This window comes from Mus musculus, chromosome 9 (genome assembly GCF_000001635.26).
Source record: "Mus musculus strain C57BL/6J chromosome 9, GRCm38.p6 C57BL/6J".
Lineage (NCBI taxonomy): Eukaryota > Metazoa > Chordata > Mammalia > Rodentia > Muridae > Mus > Mus musculus.
Genome location: NC_000075.6, coordinates 117909849 through 117927978, shown reverse-complemented (window position 1 = coordinate 117927978; position 18130 = coordinate 117909849). Strand labels below are relative to the sequence as shown.

At 43.3% G+C, this 18130-nt stretch overlaps 1 protein-coding gene across 1 annotated transcript in view; it reads left to right on the top strand.

The window, feature by feature from the left end:
• The window catches only part of Zcwpw2 (zinc finger, CW type with PWWP domain 2), a 117025-nt gene extending 112881 nt beyond the window's left edge, over positions 1–4144 (top strand). Inside the window, exon 9 of the mRNA NM_001378466.1 lies at positions 3506–4144. Within this exon, the coding sequence (NP_001365395.1) occupies positions 3506–3667 (162 nt within the window). The 3' untranslated portion in view covers positions 3668–4144. The remainder of the gene's footprint in view (positions 1–3505) is intronic.
• The last annotated feature ends 13986 nt before the right edge of the window (positions 4145–18130 follow it).

The window sequence follows — 18130 nt, the reverse complement described above, 5'->3', positions numbered from 1 at the left end:
ACAAACGGCAGTGGGAGGTTACATAGGTTTCATTAATTCATTCAGATACATAGTGTGCCCCAGTCAAAGAGACACACCAAGACAGAATCCCCGATATAATCATTGCGATTTTATTGCCTTATTATCATTTGTTAATAACATAAACTTAATGTAATCCAGGTTCTGCAGCTAAGGACTCATGCCACTTAGCAGTTACTCATGCCCTACTTTAGAGAATTGTCTTAGGAGTCAGATACGACAAACGCGCTGTGTCCGAGGTGACAGTGGGCGGTGCTAGTTCTAAGAGGAGAATTCTTAACTTCCTCTCTTGTTTCCCCCATGCTCACCCAGGGACACTACATCTCTGCCAGTTCCTCTCAGTGATAGCTGGATTTAGAAGTGGGTGGATCGTTCATGCATGTCAGACTGCAGGCTTCGGTTAGATCCTTACCCAGTATGAAGACATGGATCCTCCATATTTTTTCTAGCTCTCCTGCAGATAGGGCCTCCCTTGGTGGTGTGGGTTCTCTGTGTAGTAGAGGCTTTCCTCAAACATGAATCCATCTGTCTCAGCTCTAACTCCTAAGAGCTGGAGCCGTAGGTGTTCAGCTAAAGATGAGTCTTTAACGCCTTTCTTCCTGAGTTAAAGATTAAGGAAAGTGTACAGAATGTAGCATCCTAGAGATGAATGTGTTAGAGGAAGTAGACGTCAGCCTTTGCTGAGGTGGAAAACACAGAAAGCTCCCACTCAGTGCCAGCAGCACAGCTGCCCTGATCTGCAGGCTGTGACTCAGCCTACAGTGCATTTCCCACCACGCTTCCCATGTGTGGCTGCACTTGTAGAACAGGATGTGTAGACTGGTGACATGGGTAATAATACAAATTACACACACACACACACACACACACACACACATATATATATGTATATATATGTGTGTATATATATATATATATAATACAATAACAAATAATACATCTATACAATAATACAAATATAAATATACAAATTATTCCTTCTTAGCAATTGTGTGCTCAGTTCAACACTACATGGTTTTATGCAGTGTGGTTTGTGGTTTGTGGTTTGTGGGTTTTTTTCCCCTTTCTTTCTTTTTTAGCCCCAGCGGTTTGTCTTCTCAAAAATACAGCCTGACTGGTTTTTATAGTGACATCCTGGAGTTTTTACAGCCACAGACTGGCCTCCATTTTGCTGTCAGAACTAGTAGCTTGATGGAATAGAAACCACTTTTGATTTATTTTTATTTCTAATGCTAAGATACATAGCTTTAATACAGCCCCAGGTAGGCCTTCTTTTGTTTTAGATTCTTGTATTGTTCTGCACTTTTAAAAGGCATTTAGGAACTATGAGAGTTACTTATTTTAATTTACTGCCAGGTGAGGACCTCCTACAGGCTCTCACTAGCAGCTCCTGATGTCTCTGGAAGTTTCGGGCTTCCTCACTGTTAATGAGGAGAGCAGCCATGAAACCAGCCATTAAAGCTGTAGCAATTTCCACCTTAAAAGTAAAGAAGTAATCACACACCCCTGGGGTTTGTTCTTTTATTTCTTCTTTATTTTCATTGTTTCTGCAAAGAATTAATGTGGCTTCTACTTAAAACTGGAGAAGTGCTTTATGTAGGGATTTTCTTTTTTAGAAGATGCTCCTTGATACACTAAACACACTAAAGAGAGTCAGCAGACAATTCCAAATCTGGACTATGTTGACTCTGAGCAGACACCATGTGAGCCCCTTTCAGAGTTGTGAATTTGCTGTGTTTTTCATTGCTGCCTGTCAGATTTATTTCTTATGATTCCTAAGCATGTGTGCCAGACATGAAGGTAGGAAGAGCACACACCCACTGATGATCAAAGCTCTCTCCTGTGTGCTCTGGCAGATGAGCATCCTCTCCTGAGTCTCCTTCCCAAGGACACTCTAGCTAATACTAACACTGCTTACAGGCCCTGTCTGACTTGGCAACAATGGAGAAGTTAATTAGACCTTTAGAAATCCACCTCATTTTAAAATAGATAATCCATATGCAAATAAGGATGTTTGCTGAATAATTATTTGGATTAAAAGGTACATATTATATCGTGAACTATATGCATATCCTTGTCTTTCAATTGCATGAGAGGCTGGTCTTCCTGTAGTGAACTTTAAAAGTGAATCTCATGTTAGTATGTGAGTGCACAGTGAGTTACCACTGTCTTGCCCATCTAAGCTAGAGTAAGGACTTTTTGTGGATAATGTAAATACTTATTAAAGAATGACCACAGAATATGTAACTGGAACTATTATAAAATGTATTTTATATAGTATTCTTAAAAACAAACCAATATAGAAAACTCAGATGGAAGATAACACTGTCCCAAGGTATAAACTTTAAAATGTAAGTAGATGACATTGGAGAAAAGAGGCAGAACCTAAGGGACAACTTAGTGCCCCCTCCCCCATCTTTAATAGACATCATGATATACACAGAGCTTATCACTGACCACTTGCACATAACACCCTGTGCATCAATGTGTTGGAGGAATGCTGATCTCAGAAACCAAGCAGTCCTCTGTAGGTGTGATGAGCATTGTGGAGGACCTGCTGCAGTTATGATGAGCTGTGTGAAAGACCTGCTGTAGGTGTGATGAGCTGTGTGGAGGACCTGCTGTAGCTGTGATGAGCTGTGTGGAGGACCTGCTGTAGCTGTGATGAGCTGTGTGGAGGACCTGCTGTAGCTGTGATGAGCTGTGTGGAGGACCTGCTCTAGGTGTGCTGAGCTGTGTGGAGGACCTGCTTTAGGTGTTATGAGCTGTGTGGAGGACCTGCTGTAGCTGTGATGAGCTGTGTGGTGGACCTGCTGTAGCTGTGATGAGCTGTGTGGAGGACCTGCTGTAGCTGTGATGAGCTGTGTGGAGGACCTGCTGTAGCTGTGATGAGCTGTGTGGAGGACCTGCTGCAGTTATGATGAGCTGTGTGGAGGACCTGATGTAGGTGTGATGAGCTGTGTGGAGGACCTGCTGTAGCTGTGATGAGCTGTGTGGAGGACCTGCTGTAGGTGTGATGAGCTGTGTGGAGGACCTGATGTAGGTGTGATGAGCTGTGTGGAGGACCTGCTGTAGCTGTGATGAGCTGTGTGGAGGACCTGATGTAGGTGTGATGAGCTGTGTGGAGGACCTGATGTAGGTGTGATGAGCTGTGTGGAGGACTTGCTGTAGCTGTGATGAGCTGTGTGGAGGACCTGCTGCAGTTATGATGAGCTGTGTAGAGGACCTGCTGTAGGTGTTATGAGCTGTGTGGAGGACCTGCTGCAGTTATGATGAGCTGTGTAGAGGACCTGCTGTAGGTGTTATGAGCTGTGTGGAGGACTTGCTGTAGGTGTGCTGAGGTGTGTGGAGGACCTGCTGTAGCTGTGATGAGCTGTGTGGAGGACCTGCTGTAACTGTTATGAGCAGTGTGGAGGACCTGCTCTAGTTGTGATGAGCTTTGGAGGACCTTCTGTATTTGTGATCAACTATATGGCTCTTTTTGCAGTTGTCTCAGTGCAGCCCGGAATCTCCTACAGGCAGCCCATTTCAGAGCTACCATGAAGAGGACTATATTGTGCCTGATGGTGCAGGACTAAAAGCTGGAGAATATATTGAGATTATAACTAACAATTTAAAAAAGATAGATGCCCTAATATCTGAATTTTAGGGTGTTATTCAAGTGTTTACAAAAGTTAAGTATTAAAACACTCTCAGTCTTTTTATTTTTCTGTCAAAAATTTAAAAATGTTTAGGGAGATAGGTATAAAAATTGGTATTGCTATAAATTTATACTTTATGAATGTCCATGGCTTTGAGAGTCTATCAAGTGGCATATAAGTTTGAGTATTAGAATTTTAGGATTTATGAAAAATCCTGATGTTTGATTTGTAAACTTTTTTGTTTGTTTTGATTTTATAATTGTTTATGAAATTTAATCATAAACAGGTGCTGTTCATGAGTATTTAGGCCCTTCTTCAAATAGAACTATTAAAATGGCTACCTGTTCTGTTAACAAGTCTCAGTGAGAACTCAAATGTAACACATGCAGAAAGTGTTTTTGTAGTTGGCTGTAACTACTTTAATTATAAGGAAATATTAAAGAAATAGTCAAGCAATAAAGTTTGAGAATTCTCCAAAGACAAAACTGTCAGCTGTCTTATTGCACTGGAAACAGTTATTATTTCTCAACATGGCTCCTAAGTATAACACCCTGGAACTTTGGAAGATCAGAGTCCTGGCCCCTTCCTTCCCTGCTGAGTCAGCTTCTGTCCAGGTGAGCCTGGGACACGGAGCTGGAAGCCCATCAATCTTCTGCATGAAACACCCAGTGCTGTAGGGAATGAAAATGTGTGTCATTCCTCAAGGCTTCCCTGAGCAGTTTCAGTGCAGGTCTGTATTTGAAGATAAAATAGTGGGCCACCTAAAGAAGACAAAAGCCACAGACTGATGCAGAGGTGTTAGAAATGTAAGGTGTGTTCATAGAAAGGAGCCGACACAAAATTAGCTTCATTAAGATAGAGCCTCAAACCAGTTGCCTAGTGCCCCCTAATGAGCTCTGAAATGACAGACAGACCCTTCAGGACCGGTGGACAAAGAGGCTTCTGACTCAAAGATACTGAGGCAGGTGGCAAGCTTCATTCCCATGCCTAAGTCTGACCCATCCTGTGTGGCCCAAATCAGGAAGGCACTGATAAAGACTAGCTGTAACGTAAGGTGGTTCCTGGTCTACGGAGTGGGAGCCGAGCCTGTTCTCAGCTGCTAGTGGGAGGGAGACTAGAAGGCAACAGCACAGCCTGCTTTCTTATCAACTCTTTTCATTAGAGAGAACTGCAGGAAGGGGTGTGGCCTGATTCTGAGCGAGAAAAGGAAGCAACTAAAGGGTCTGTAGCCCACCAGTGAGAGAAATGGGAGCAAGTAAGTAACCCTAGTAAGGGGCAGGCAGGATGGTGATGACCAAGGAGGTAAGGCTGGATCTGTTCAAGGAAGACCTTGACATTGCAGCAAAGGGCAGCACTGTGCACAGAAGATCCGTATGTCTAGGATTAAAGCCCAAGCTGACCGTGGGGACTGACTTGGAATCAGACTGTTGTGAGACTGGCATGCATGAGAGGGCAGCAGACAGACATTACTGGGCCAGCCTCTGCCCCGTGTCTGAGGGAATCCATTGCCCTGATGTTAGCTCAGATTGTCAGTCTTAGGGTTGCCAGCCTGCAGCCAGCGACTGGCAGGTTAGGTGTCTGCACAAAGTCTTATTAAACCCTCAGCTGCCTGGGAAGAATGTACCACCTCGGCAGAGTTTTAAATGGCAAAGGGTCTCTGCCTGACAGGGATGTTACAGGTAGATACTTTCATTTGTCCTCCATGAAAGCTTAATATCATTTTCGTCTGTTCAAGTCAACTTACAGACCTCATTACTTCAAGTTCATCAGGTGCTTAGCACAGCCTCCTTTGTTCTGTTCTCAGAATCTCGTTGGTGAGGAGCTAATGCATTTTTAACCAACTCAAGCAACCGAAAGGTCTGGTCTGTAGTGCGTCAGACAGCAGCTGCTAATGGCAGGAGGCTCCCGTGTGTGTGTGTGTGTGTGTGTGTGTGTGTGTGTGTGTGTGTGTGTGTGTAGGTTCCTAGAGGTGAGGGAAATATGAGTTTTATGACCTGCCTGCCTAGTATATGTTGACAGTTGCCACTTTGTTAATGATTTGACATTTCCTGGCAGTCTCGCAGGAATATTGACACTTTGTATTCTCAGACACCTTTAGCGTTCTTTTGTTTGTTTGTTTGTTTGTTCTCCCTAACTCCTCCCAGAATCTTTACAATGTACAAATGCTACAATTCTGTCAGGTATCCAGGAACTTCCAAATGCTATGATCAGACAATCAAAACCTTTCCTTTGAGTTGGAAAGTCTGCAAGGCTCAGCCTGCTTTGCTGGTTTCAGTGAATCTCACTCCTGTCTGTGGTGGGCTTCACGTCTGCTTTGCCGTGGTTCCGTGGACCTTGGTAGGCTCCTTCATATGTCTGGGAAGCAGACAGCTGCTTTCTGACCTAGCACATTCCCAGGTGGGGATGTTAGTGCTTTTTGAGTCTGCTTCATATTTTACTTTCCATCTTGCCCCAGGCTAGCCCAGCTTGTCCCCATGAAGACAGAAAAGCAACGAGAGCAAGAAAGAGCCTCACTGTTAGGTAGCTAGTTAGATATTAACAGGCTCGGAGGACAAGGGGGCTAGACCCCTCTCCCTCATAATTAGCAGGATATAACGCCAAGGACTAGAATAGCAGAGTTTTAATTGCTGTGTTTGTCTCTGGAGGAGGCATGACATCCTCAGCTGCCCAGGCAAAGGTCATTGATAGATAATAAAATTGGATTCTGGAGCCCCAAACCTCATATGCTTTCTATCTAGCAATGGGCTTTCTGATTAAAGGACAAGGATACATGGTGATTCCTCCCATTAGGAGCAATCCAAATGGACCTGTCAGTCGCCAGGACAAAGCAGTGTCCCCCCAAGAAGACATGCTTGTTGTAGAGAAGTGATATAAAACCTGCTTGGGATCCAGATCAGCACAATGGCCCTTTGGACATTGTCCACTCTTACCCCTCAAGAATGTGTTCCACGTAACTCATCTATCTCCTACCTACATTCTACATGGCATTATCTGATTTATGAAAGGCGCAATGATCTGGGAGATGAGGAGAGTCCAGAGAAAGATTCCAGTGCCAGTGCCAGTGCCAGGCAAGGAAGGATGCTTCTGCGTGCATCCTCTTTACTGGCATCTCTTGGTTCAAGTCAAGTCACAGAGCTCATACCAGTCAGATGGAGACATGCCACCAAAGAGCATGGACCCAGATGTAGGTAGGACATCTGACACCTGCTCATGAAGGAAGAGAATGTTCCACTTGCAGTCTTAAGAACATCAGATAAATTGTTGTCAATTGAAAACCCTCACAAACTTATTTTCAGGTAAATATGTACTTTAAAAAGCATTTATGAATTTATAGCCAAATAAAGGTCTCCATTTTTTCTTTTGCCTTTTGAATGTTAATGTAAATATTTGCATACTATAAAACTAATTACCTGGTATTTTATTGCACTTATATTGACATAATGACCTACTCTCTTATACTGGTCATTTACGTTGTTTTTATTTTCATAATTATAAACCACTTTTGCACCAAAGTCATCATTCAATTCTTGCATGCATGTACATGTTTTTCCTTGTCTTTGTTGGGAGACAAATTGATGGGCCTGTACCAGTGTACAACTTTAAGGCTATCTGTGTCCACTGAGTTTATCAGCCAAATAACATGTACACAGGTTCATTTGTTTCTGTGCAAGGAGATTGCTTATAACTGTGTTGGACTAAGTTTTGTTTATGACCAGGTGACCAGGGACTATGAGATGGGCAGGTTTTGGGGTGCTTTTTTGTTTGTTTGTTTGTTTTGTTTTTAGGGTTTTTTTTTTACTGATCCCTTAAAACGTGGTCAAAATGAACATCAGAGTAGCTCATAGAAGAACATCTGAAATAAGAACAATAAATTCGATAGTCATTGGGAACAGAATGATACATTAGAAGACATGACAGGTCTCTTGCTTCAGTTGTGACATGTATTTTCAGTAAATCATTGTGAAGAAATATCAGTAGAGAGCCATTTTTCTAGGAAACTGTTTGGTGGAATGATGGAATTTTGGGGTGTTTCCATGTGGGCACAGATACGGAAGCTAGCACTTCAGAGAGTGACATCACTCTTCAAGCTTCTTTGATTGAGTTGATCACGCAACTTGTCTCTTGATTCATGACCCCGATCAGTGAGTGTTTTATATAAGATTCCACATTTCTCTGGGTCACATTGTTAGTTTTTATAATAAAAGCCTGGCGTCTGTTCTTCCAGCCGTGTGCATGGTTGTTTGGTGTTTCTGTAGTTTCTGTTTGTAAGGCCTGGCTTTGGGTCCTGGTACTTTCCTCTGTTGGTGTTGGAAGTATGATCCCTCCCCTAACTGTGAGCATCATGGCCAACACCCCAATAGCAAAGGCAAGCTGACAGAAGACTGACACAACCAGTGAATTTAGTCACAGTTTTCTGTGACCAAGAAGCCTCTAGAATGAAGAACCAAAAGTCCTGGGGGAAACCCTCTACATTTTATGCTTAGGTCTAGTGAAGAATGCATCATATAGAAACATAGTTAGACAGGTGTGTGATCTAATGGTAGTAGACCTGGTGGAGGGAGGGAGCAAGCCTCTGTTCAGACCATTCTTAACCTCTCTGAGAAGTCTACTGGATTCGAAGTAGGGCTTTTTCTAGAGTAGGAGCCCCATGACCTACTCCAGAATGGATGTCAGAGAAGGATTTTGTGGCCAAGTCTTCCACAGAGAACTGAGTTGGTTAGAATAATAGTTTTAGCATGTGTAGCTGGCCTTGAGGAGAAGGCTTCAGGTCTACCCTGGGAAGAGGGATTCTGGTTTATCCTGCTTACATGAAGGGAGACCAAGCCATGAAAGATGGGGTTAGGCGAAGGTCAGAGGAAAACTACTTCTGGAGCTGCTTCCCCAGCTGTCTTAGTCACTGTTCTATTGCTGGGATGAGACATCTTAACCAAGTCAACTCTTTTAAGAGACCATTTAGCTGGGGCCTGCTTAATACTTTCAAAAGCTTAGTCTATTATCATCATGGCAGGAAGCCTGTTACTACAGCAGTAGTTGAGAGCTATATTCTGATCTGTAGTCAGAGAAAGAGGAGTGAGAGACAGGCAGGCAGGCAGGCAGGCAGGCAGACAGACTGGACCTATTTTGAGATTTTGAAACTTTAAAGTCCACTCCCAGTGACATCCTCAGACAATGCCACACTTTCTCCAACAAGGCCACACCTCCTAATCCTTCTAATCATTTCAAATAGTTTCACTTTGATGACTAACCATTCAAATATATGAGCCTGTGGGGGCATTCTTCTTCAGACCACAGTTAATAAGAATGAGACACAGTCCTAACCCTTGTGTTACTCACATCCCAAAGTGTTGCGTCTCTCAAAACCATTGTTGATACCAAAATTTTTACACATAGAGTATAGATCCCTCTCAGTCAAGCAGTTCACTTTATGGACTTTGTAAATTTGAGAAACATGGGATAAGTGAACAAATGCAGCCTCTGTTTTTAGGATTCTTGGAATAGCTGTCCTAACACAAACTAGGGCTGAATCTCATCAACTCAGGCCCAATTACAAAAGTCCAACTTCCCAGCAGCGCTTAACCCTTGAACTGTCTGCAACTTAGTTCTCACTTGCATGTGGTCCAGTGTGGTCCATTTCTTAGTTCTTTGCAGGGTAGCCAGTCTTCTGAGCACTCCTTACCTTCTGTACTTACATTCTGCTATATTCAGTCTCCTTCCACAGTGAGTAACACTGACTTTCATCAACCATTAAGATACTGAAGACATGACCAGGTAGCCTCTGAGGCTTAGTCATAAAAGGCATGTGGCTGGCTTCCATTTTATTTGCCTTTGGGTGAATCACCTACCACCTAGTGAGTACACTTGAACTATTCCATTTAGAGAGACATCCATGTTGGTGAAAATAGGCCTTCTGCCCTTATCCAGCACCAATTTGAGAGCCATGTGGGATTGCTTTTCTGAAAGGGCATCAACCAGCCCCAATCAAGCCTTTATATGACAAGATGCCAGGCTGAAATTGTGAAGCAAGCAGCCATAAGAGGCTGAACTAGAGTTCCTTAGCACCTGCTTTAGATTTCTGGTCCACAGGAACCCTGTTAGGGAATAAATGTCTCTTAATCCATGCCACTAGTGGTTGATGATGTCAGTGGCACATTAATAGGAGCTAATACATGTGATGAGCTTGTCTCACCAAGTAGATGACATACAGCAACAGGAAAAAACACCTTGTATTTCAGACAATGGCCTGCTATATAATACTGAGATAAAAATAGTCTCAATAAATGATGCTAAGGTTTTGTAATTAAGTCCTAATCAAGTCAAGAAGTATTTATGGAATACCAACCAGACACTCTTCTTGTACTATGGAAATCAGTAAAGCTGGGGAGACAGACTGGCCAGTAGTAAAATGTTGCTTTGGGAGCAAGACAACCTAAGTTTGATTCCCAGAACCAATACTAAAAGGCCTGGAATGTATAGTCTTGCAATCCCATCAGCAGGGAGGCAGCTGAAAGAATCTCCAGACCTAGCTAGCTAGATGGCTTAGTCTGTTTGTCAAGCTCCAGGTTAAGGAGAAGGAGAGACCACATCTCAGAAACCAAGGTGGTTAACTCCTGAGTAAAGGCCCTCAAGGTTGGCCTGTGGCTCCCAAACTCACAGGAGCATACACAAAGATGAACAGGCAAATACACAAAAGCAACAAGTAAATCCTTGTGGAGCAGGCACGTAGAAATAAAATAGACAAGGAGGCCAATGGAAGTGTGAAGCAAGAATGGAAGACACGGGGGCCCGATGGAAGTGTGAAGCAAGAATGGAAGAGATGGGAGATGCTGGTTTATGTGTTTTAGGTTTGAGTGACTTCTATGATGACACCTGAGCTAAGAGCTATGCATTTATCTGTGAAAAAGCATCTAAAGCAGAAGGAGCCATATGTGGACATCCCAGGGACTTGGAAAGGCCTGGCACAGGCAGAAAGACAGTGCCTGGGGCCAAGTTCATTCTGTCCTAGACACCACAGTTCAGGTCATCGAATCTCTCACAGTGGCACCTTTGTCATTAGGATCTCTGACAGGATGCTAGACACCAGGCCACATTAAACAGATTTGTTCATGCACATTTATCACTTTGTAAAGATAAACATAGTTAATGAGTCAATGCAGGCTAATATTTGTTGCATGAAAAAAGAATTAGGAAAAACACTTGATTGTAGTCTTCTGTTATTTCTGCTTCTCAAAGATTTCTGCCTTCATTAAGACCATTATTATGCATTGATAAACTACACAGCTCTGTGATAACACAGATATGTTTGAGGTGACTGACATGCCGTGAAAGAACCAAACTTAGTATACATTTTCTAAGATGTAAGATGTCACAGCAACTAATTAGCTCTCCCTAAAGAAGAACTAATGCAATTCTGTTTCCTCAATGTTCTGTCATCCCATGCAATGGGATTGCCTATTTTTTCCCTCATTACATGTGAGTTCGGTGATTGATGAATAATAGATCCTCCCATGACAACAGCATGTTGGTGATCACAAATAAATGGCCGCTCACAGACAACTGAATATCCCCCTCTTACTTTGCCCTTGAGGTAAAATCTGTTAGACCCAATAGTATAGGCCTGTGATTCCAGCTATAGGCAGAGGCTGTGAGACCACTGTTCATGGCCAGCCTTGGTAATTGACGAGACCCTGCTTCAAAGTAGAGGATAGACACAGGGCTTGGGAAGTGTCTTAGGAGTGGGGTTCTTGCCTAACATGTGCAAAGCACTATTGAGCCAGCACTGCTAAACATGTACATAAACATAGAAACAATTTACGCTTCCATTCAGTGTTCCAGGTCGTCATGCGAACAAAACTCTTGCACTGCTCAGCTGGTAGTGGCCATTAATCTTTCATTACACATATGAGCTCTTGGTTCTCTTTATTACTTCCCACTTTTATAAACATCTTGGCAAATTAATGAACTGTGTCATTTGTTAACTCACAGAAAGGGACATAGGAAGAGTGGACTGAGGTAGGATAGAGTAAAAGATTTAAAGAGACAAAGCCAGAAAAACACACAGAGTGAAAGCTGAACAGGTCCTTACACACACAGACACACACACACACACAGACACACACAGACACACACACACACGCACACACACACACACACATACAGAAACACAGACACAGACACACACAGACACACACACACACACACATACATATGCACACACACACACACAGACACACACACATACAGAAACACAGACACACACACACAGACACACACACAGACACAGACACACACAGACACACACACATACAGAAACACACACACACAGACACACACACACGCACGCACACACACGTGTCCAGTCTCTGGGGGCTTGTCTGCCTGTGTGTGCCCAAGTGTGTGTGCGTACCACGGAGATGTAACTGGAAAGGAACAAGGACAGCTGTTAGACTAGGATGTATTTGTAGGAAGAAGTGTCCATGATTATTTTTGAACATTTCTACTGGGAAAAAATTACCATGAATTCTTTTTTCTTATTTAGTAAAAGTGGGCCTATTCAGATTGTAAGCAAAATATTAGAAATAACTGAAAAGACACACACTTACCAAATAGCTCACCTGGAAACTTACTCTTGTGCATTTTATCAAAGCAAATTAAAATGTATGATGCAGTGTGGTTTATAATTACTCTTTCTCAGCTGTAAACAATCCTAGAGGTTAGGAAAACAATGAGCTCTTCATTCTGCATCCTGATTTTTAAATTAGCCTACAAATGTTATGCAAAGTCACTTAAGTGGGGTTTTTTTTTTGGTACATATTTAAATTTTGTTTGATCCAATTTTTTTTTCTGGCAAAAACTTGTGGCTGTTGCAAAACAATGATTTGAAGGCCTTGTTACTTAGTTTAAACCAAACTCAGTGTATATTTATGTTGATACCTCTTATTTTTTATGAATAATACTTAACATTTATTAAACCTTATTAGATATGTCCGTTTCTTCATTGAATGTTTCAGCTCAGAATAAAACATCCAGTTCACACTTCTATCTAGAGAGCTTCACAGACAGAGACATTGACTCATGAAAAGGTTTGTCTCTTGAGGCCTAACGGCTCAAGATGGCGAGCTTTCAAACATGTACCTTGATCTGACAGTAAGTTTTGGACAAACGAAGCTGCCAGTGCCTAAGTTTGTCACATAGGACATTGATACCATACACTCAGGCAAAGCAGAAAAGAAGGACGGGAGCCCAGAATCCATGGTGCAGAGACTCTCCAAGGAGCAGGAAGTCTGGAGAGAGCAATAAACTTTCTTTTTCAAAGTTATTTTACTCTTAATCCCCCCCCTCTCTCTCTCTGTGTGTGTGTGTGTGTGAGAGAGAGAGAGAGAGAGAAGGAGAGAGAGAAATTGATTCTCTGGAGCTGGAGTTAGCAACAGTGGGTGCTGGGAACCAAACTCAGGTCCTCTGGAAGAGCAATGAATACTCTTAACTGCTTAGCCATTTCTCCAGCATGGTGATGGGTAATATTACTTGAATGTCAGTGTAGTGCCCAAATGTGTGGTCAAATGTTATTCCTTGGTGTGTCTGTAAAGAATTGTTTTTATCTACAACTATAACTTTTTATCTACAACTGTAACTTGACTATTTCACAGGCTCGTTAAGGTAAGGTATAAGTTGTGATCCAGGAGGAAGTAAACTATACTCTCAAAACAAAATTAAAACTATGGAAATTTTCTAATTTATACAGACAAATCAGGATATGGTTAGGAATAGATAGTGAAGGTGTAAGGTAAAGGCAGGAGGAGCTCGTGGTGGTCAAGCTGAATTAACTGATTAGGCTGAAATTCTTCATTAATATTGAAAGTGAAGCTAGAAAGGGCTCTAATGGAATTTATCATTGGTTAAAACTTGACTACAAGGTGTAACACCAGGAGAGAATGTAAAATGGCACAGTGCTCTGCTTGAGGTTCAAAGGCTGAGAGAGATAGGAACCTGGGAACAGTGGGTTCAAAGGCAGAGAGAGAGAGAGAGAGAGAGAGAGAGAGAGAGAGAGAGAGAGAGACCCAAGAGCATATTTGTCATTTAAGATATACCTGCATGAAGGAGTCTATCAGAGATGCCTTCCAAGAGGACTTTGTGAGCAAAATTTGTAGGTGACATCTTAACCACACTTAAAGTCCATGGTCACTTCACTGTAGGCCAGGTCTTATGGTGAAGATTTCAGTGATTGCATTGGGAAACCAGAATGCAGTTGGATGAATTGTATCCCAGAGATGTAGAAACCATGTTTACTATGACGTATGGCAGAGCAAAAGCAGCAGTCATGGTGGTCTGACTTCTAAAGACTCACTGTGATGGTCCATCCATCGTGCTCTTCGTTCTTGCTCGATTTAATGGTTAGTCATCTTGGCACAGCCTAGAATCATAGAAAGGAGTCTCAGTTGAGGGATTTTTCCAGATCAGATTGGACTGTGGGCATGTCTGTGGGGGGTTGTCTTGATGATCATGTGATGTAAAGAGGTCCCAGCCCACTGTGGGAGGCACCATTCCCTGGGAAATGTCTAAGAAAGCCATTCTTTGGGCTGTATAAGAAAGCTCGCTAACTAGCTAAGCACGAGCCTGCAAGTGAACCATCAAGCACCATTTTCCCATGAGTTCTGCTATGCTTCCTTGGCTGTGTTGAGTTACCTGGTGAGAGGTAAAGACTGTTTCTTGCTTTAAGGTCTTTCAGTGATGAGTTGAAACCCAAAGGAGGAAACGTACCTTTTCCTTCCCAAAGTTGCTGTTGGTTAGCGTGTTCACCACAGCCACAGAGGTGTCATTAGAACAGTATTCTCAGAAGGTAGATAGGAGTCCTACTCAAATTTTCCTGATCTGTCTAGGCTCAGACGTGTTTAGTCAAGTGAATCAAATTTTGAATTGGAAAGATAAAGGTAACAGCTCTTCAGTCCGTTCTCAGCTGTCAGCGAGTGTACAGAAGCAGACACTGGGTCCCTCTGAGAACAGACTTGAAAACATGGCTCAAAATAGTCCCCAGTGATCTCTCTCACATCCCAGAGGAGCTTCTGGACTCTTACTAAGGTAAACTTGCGTTTGGGAGAAGTTGGAAATGAGATGCCTTGGACAGTGTGGTGTGAATCCTGAAGACCGTGAACACCACTGGCATGCTGCCGCAAGTCAGGTGGAGATTCGCTCAGGTGCACCTCCCAGGGAGCTCCTCCTCACAGCGAGCTCACTGCACGCCCGACAACCCTGCAGCTGCTTTCCCAGTTCTAGAATGCATACATGTAACTGATGTGATCAGAAGCCTACAGAGCCTACCCTGGGTCTCACACGTTTAGAGCTGAGGATCAGTGGAAACCTCTGCAAGTGTTTGTTCCTACAAAGCTTAGGCCTAGGACAATGTTAAATCAGTGTTGCATTTCTAGAGGGACTGCAGAGTTTAGTGCCAGGAAAAGGGGCCTGGATGATACATTGGTGTCTACCCTCACATACATACTTCCTGCTCTCCCGTGTGGCCTATGAGAAATACAGACACACCTCAGAGAACAGTGTTGTACCACTTTAAACTTACCCACGTGGTGGCCCAATTCCAGTGTCTTAGTATATGTGTGCATTTATGACAGAATACAACAAGTTGGGTAATTTATGAAGAATGAAAACTTTCTTACAGTTGAGGAGGTTGGGAGTTCCAAGATCAAAACCACTATAGTTCCAAGATCAAGGCACCTATAGTTTCAGTGGTAGCATGAGGGCTTCCAAGATGGCCTTCATGGCCACATCCACTGGAGCAGATGACACTGCATTCTCATATGATATAGTGAGTGCTGTGTAAAGCTCTTCTGGGAGGGCCTTTATCCTATTCCTGAGGCAGGGAGTCCCATGATCTGTCACTTACTGTCAACTTGGCACACCTGAGTGCAGGAGAGAATACTCACGAATCATCCCATTGCTACTGCCAGGTGGTTTTCCATTGCTTGGTCAAATGAACATGGCCTCTGCTAAACAATGTAGAGTTACTGATCTGGCAAATACCTTTTCTTTTGATGAATCTATGTTTTGAGACAGAGCCTCATGTAGAGTAGGCTGACCTCAACCTCATTATGCAGCTAAGGAGGAGCTTAAATCTCTGATCCCTACCTCTTGTCTTTTATAGCCTATAAGAACCGTTAGTTTTAATCTGGAAAGGCCAGCAGTAGCTATGCCGCCTCAAGCTGTGGTGTATTAACTGCCTAGTCCTGTGTCCTACTCGGTTTTGAAGATGTCTTGATTACTTCTCCTTTCCACAGATGTCACATGGATTCATTACACTGATGACTTCATGCTCCCTGGACCTTGTGAGCCAAAAGCAGCAACTGTTAGCATCTGTGTTTCAGAGGGTGAGACAAAAACTCCTCAGGGATTTCAGAGCTTTCTGAAAGCCCGTGGATACATTGCTATCAGAAAAGGTAAGTCTGGATATGTAGTGTCTTCAGAATAATTGCTCCTTTCGTGATACAATTGGTCCAGTGTAATCTAAGAAGCTAGGTTGTCAGGCCGAGCAGTGATCCCACATGGAGGACTTGAGTTTGCTCTCTGCTGCTAGCAGGACTGCACACCTAGCAGTCAGTGGGACCAAATTCATCTTGGTGAGTAACCTTTCTCAGGTGCCAGTATCTCTTCTATGGCGAAAGATTAGTTGGCATGCCTCCTTCTGATGGCTAAGAGAGAAGCATAATGCTCATTGGGTCTCTGTAGAGGTGGAGGCAATGTATTCCTGAGCTATACCTATTAGTGTGGTCCATTTACCAAGTGACTCACCACATGCTAGTTTTGAGGTATACCTGGGCAAGGGAAGGCTCTGCACTGGTCAAGGCCTGAACTATGGTATGGCTTTTGGAGGGCAGGTGTGGTACCAAATCGATGGAGATACCTTACAAGGGTAGGACAAGAAGGCTATACATGCTTGAATCTCACAGCCAAGAATCAAGGACTGGATACGGGAGTGGCAGCCCCCATCCTTTGAACTCACCAGCATCCGCCATTTGCCATCCTTCAGCCTTATGCTCTGTGACAGTTAATGGGTTAATCTTCACTGTCAACATGAATAGTCTGTCCACCACCTCTGGGCATATCTGTAAGGAAGTTTCTAGAAGAGTTTAACTGTGTAGGGAAGATGCACTCTGGATGTAGGCGGCATCAGTGCAAGGGTGGAGTCCTTGGCTGAGTAAAACTGAGTTGAGTACAGCATTGGTGTCTTCCTGCTTTTTATCTGTAGATGCAATACAGCCAGCTGCTTCTCATGTCCCTCTGTACACCTTCCCCACCATGAGGGACTCTCACACCTTAGACCCAAGTAAACCAAACCCTTCCTTCCTGTCACGGTCTCGCTGTAAATTTTATTACAGTGAGAAAAATAACTAATGCATGCTTCCTTTCCTAGATGACTTAGCTTTAAACAGAGTCATGCTTTTACATTGAACTCGGAGCTAAGGTTTCTGGCCACTCTGGGTCTTTTACACTTCTGAGTAGATAGACAAAGACTGGCTGGAGTGACCAACCAGTCCTGATGATCCAGTGGAGAATGGTTGACATACCAAAGGCTACACTCTCTCCTCTCAGCAGATAACAGTTGCTAGTTATTCCACAACCAGGAGTGGTATGTGTGCCTGGCTCCCGGTCCATGCTGGGATTTGGTCTGGCTTGGGACAGCGTAGGGCTTGTATATACTATCACAAACACTGTGAACTCATTTGTGTAGTTTGCCTCACTGTGTCTAGGAAACATTGTTCCCTTAGAGTCTGCTGCCACCTCTGACTCATACACTCTTTCTGCCCCCACAATGACCCACAAGCCTTGAGGTAGGGGGTTTCGTATAATAGTTCCCTTTAGGGCTGAGTGTTCTCCAGTCTCTTCCTTTCTCAGTCACTGTTCTATTGCTATGATGAGACACCGTGGCCAAGGGAACTCTTATGAAAGAAAGCATTCAACTGGGAGCTTGCTTACAGTTTCAGAGACTTAGTCTATAATCATTGTGGAAGCATGCATGGCACTAGAATAATCGCTGAGAGCTACACCCTGGTCTATGTGCTGAGCAAGGCAGGAGAGGTAGGGGGAGACAGAGACAGATACTGCATCTGGCTTGGGGCTTTTGTAACCTTAAAGCCCACCTTCAGTAACAAACTCCTCTTACAAGGCCATACATACTCCAACAAGGACACAGCTCTTAATCCTTCTAATCCTTTCAAACAGTGCTGGTGAATAAGCCCATGGGCCATCCTCGTGCAAATCATCACACTATCTTCTGTACTTGACACAGTTGCTGTGTTAAGCAAAATCTACTGGAAATAGAAGCTTCTTATATAAGGGTTGAAAGATGCATGGATCTATGGGTAGAACAATAAGAAGTCTTATGAATTGATTTACGATTCTGTCCCATTGTATCCTGCATGGCTTCGGGGATTGACCTAACTGAAATTAAGAAAGCATACGGATATTCT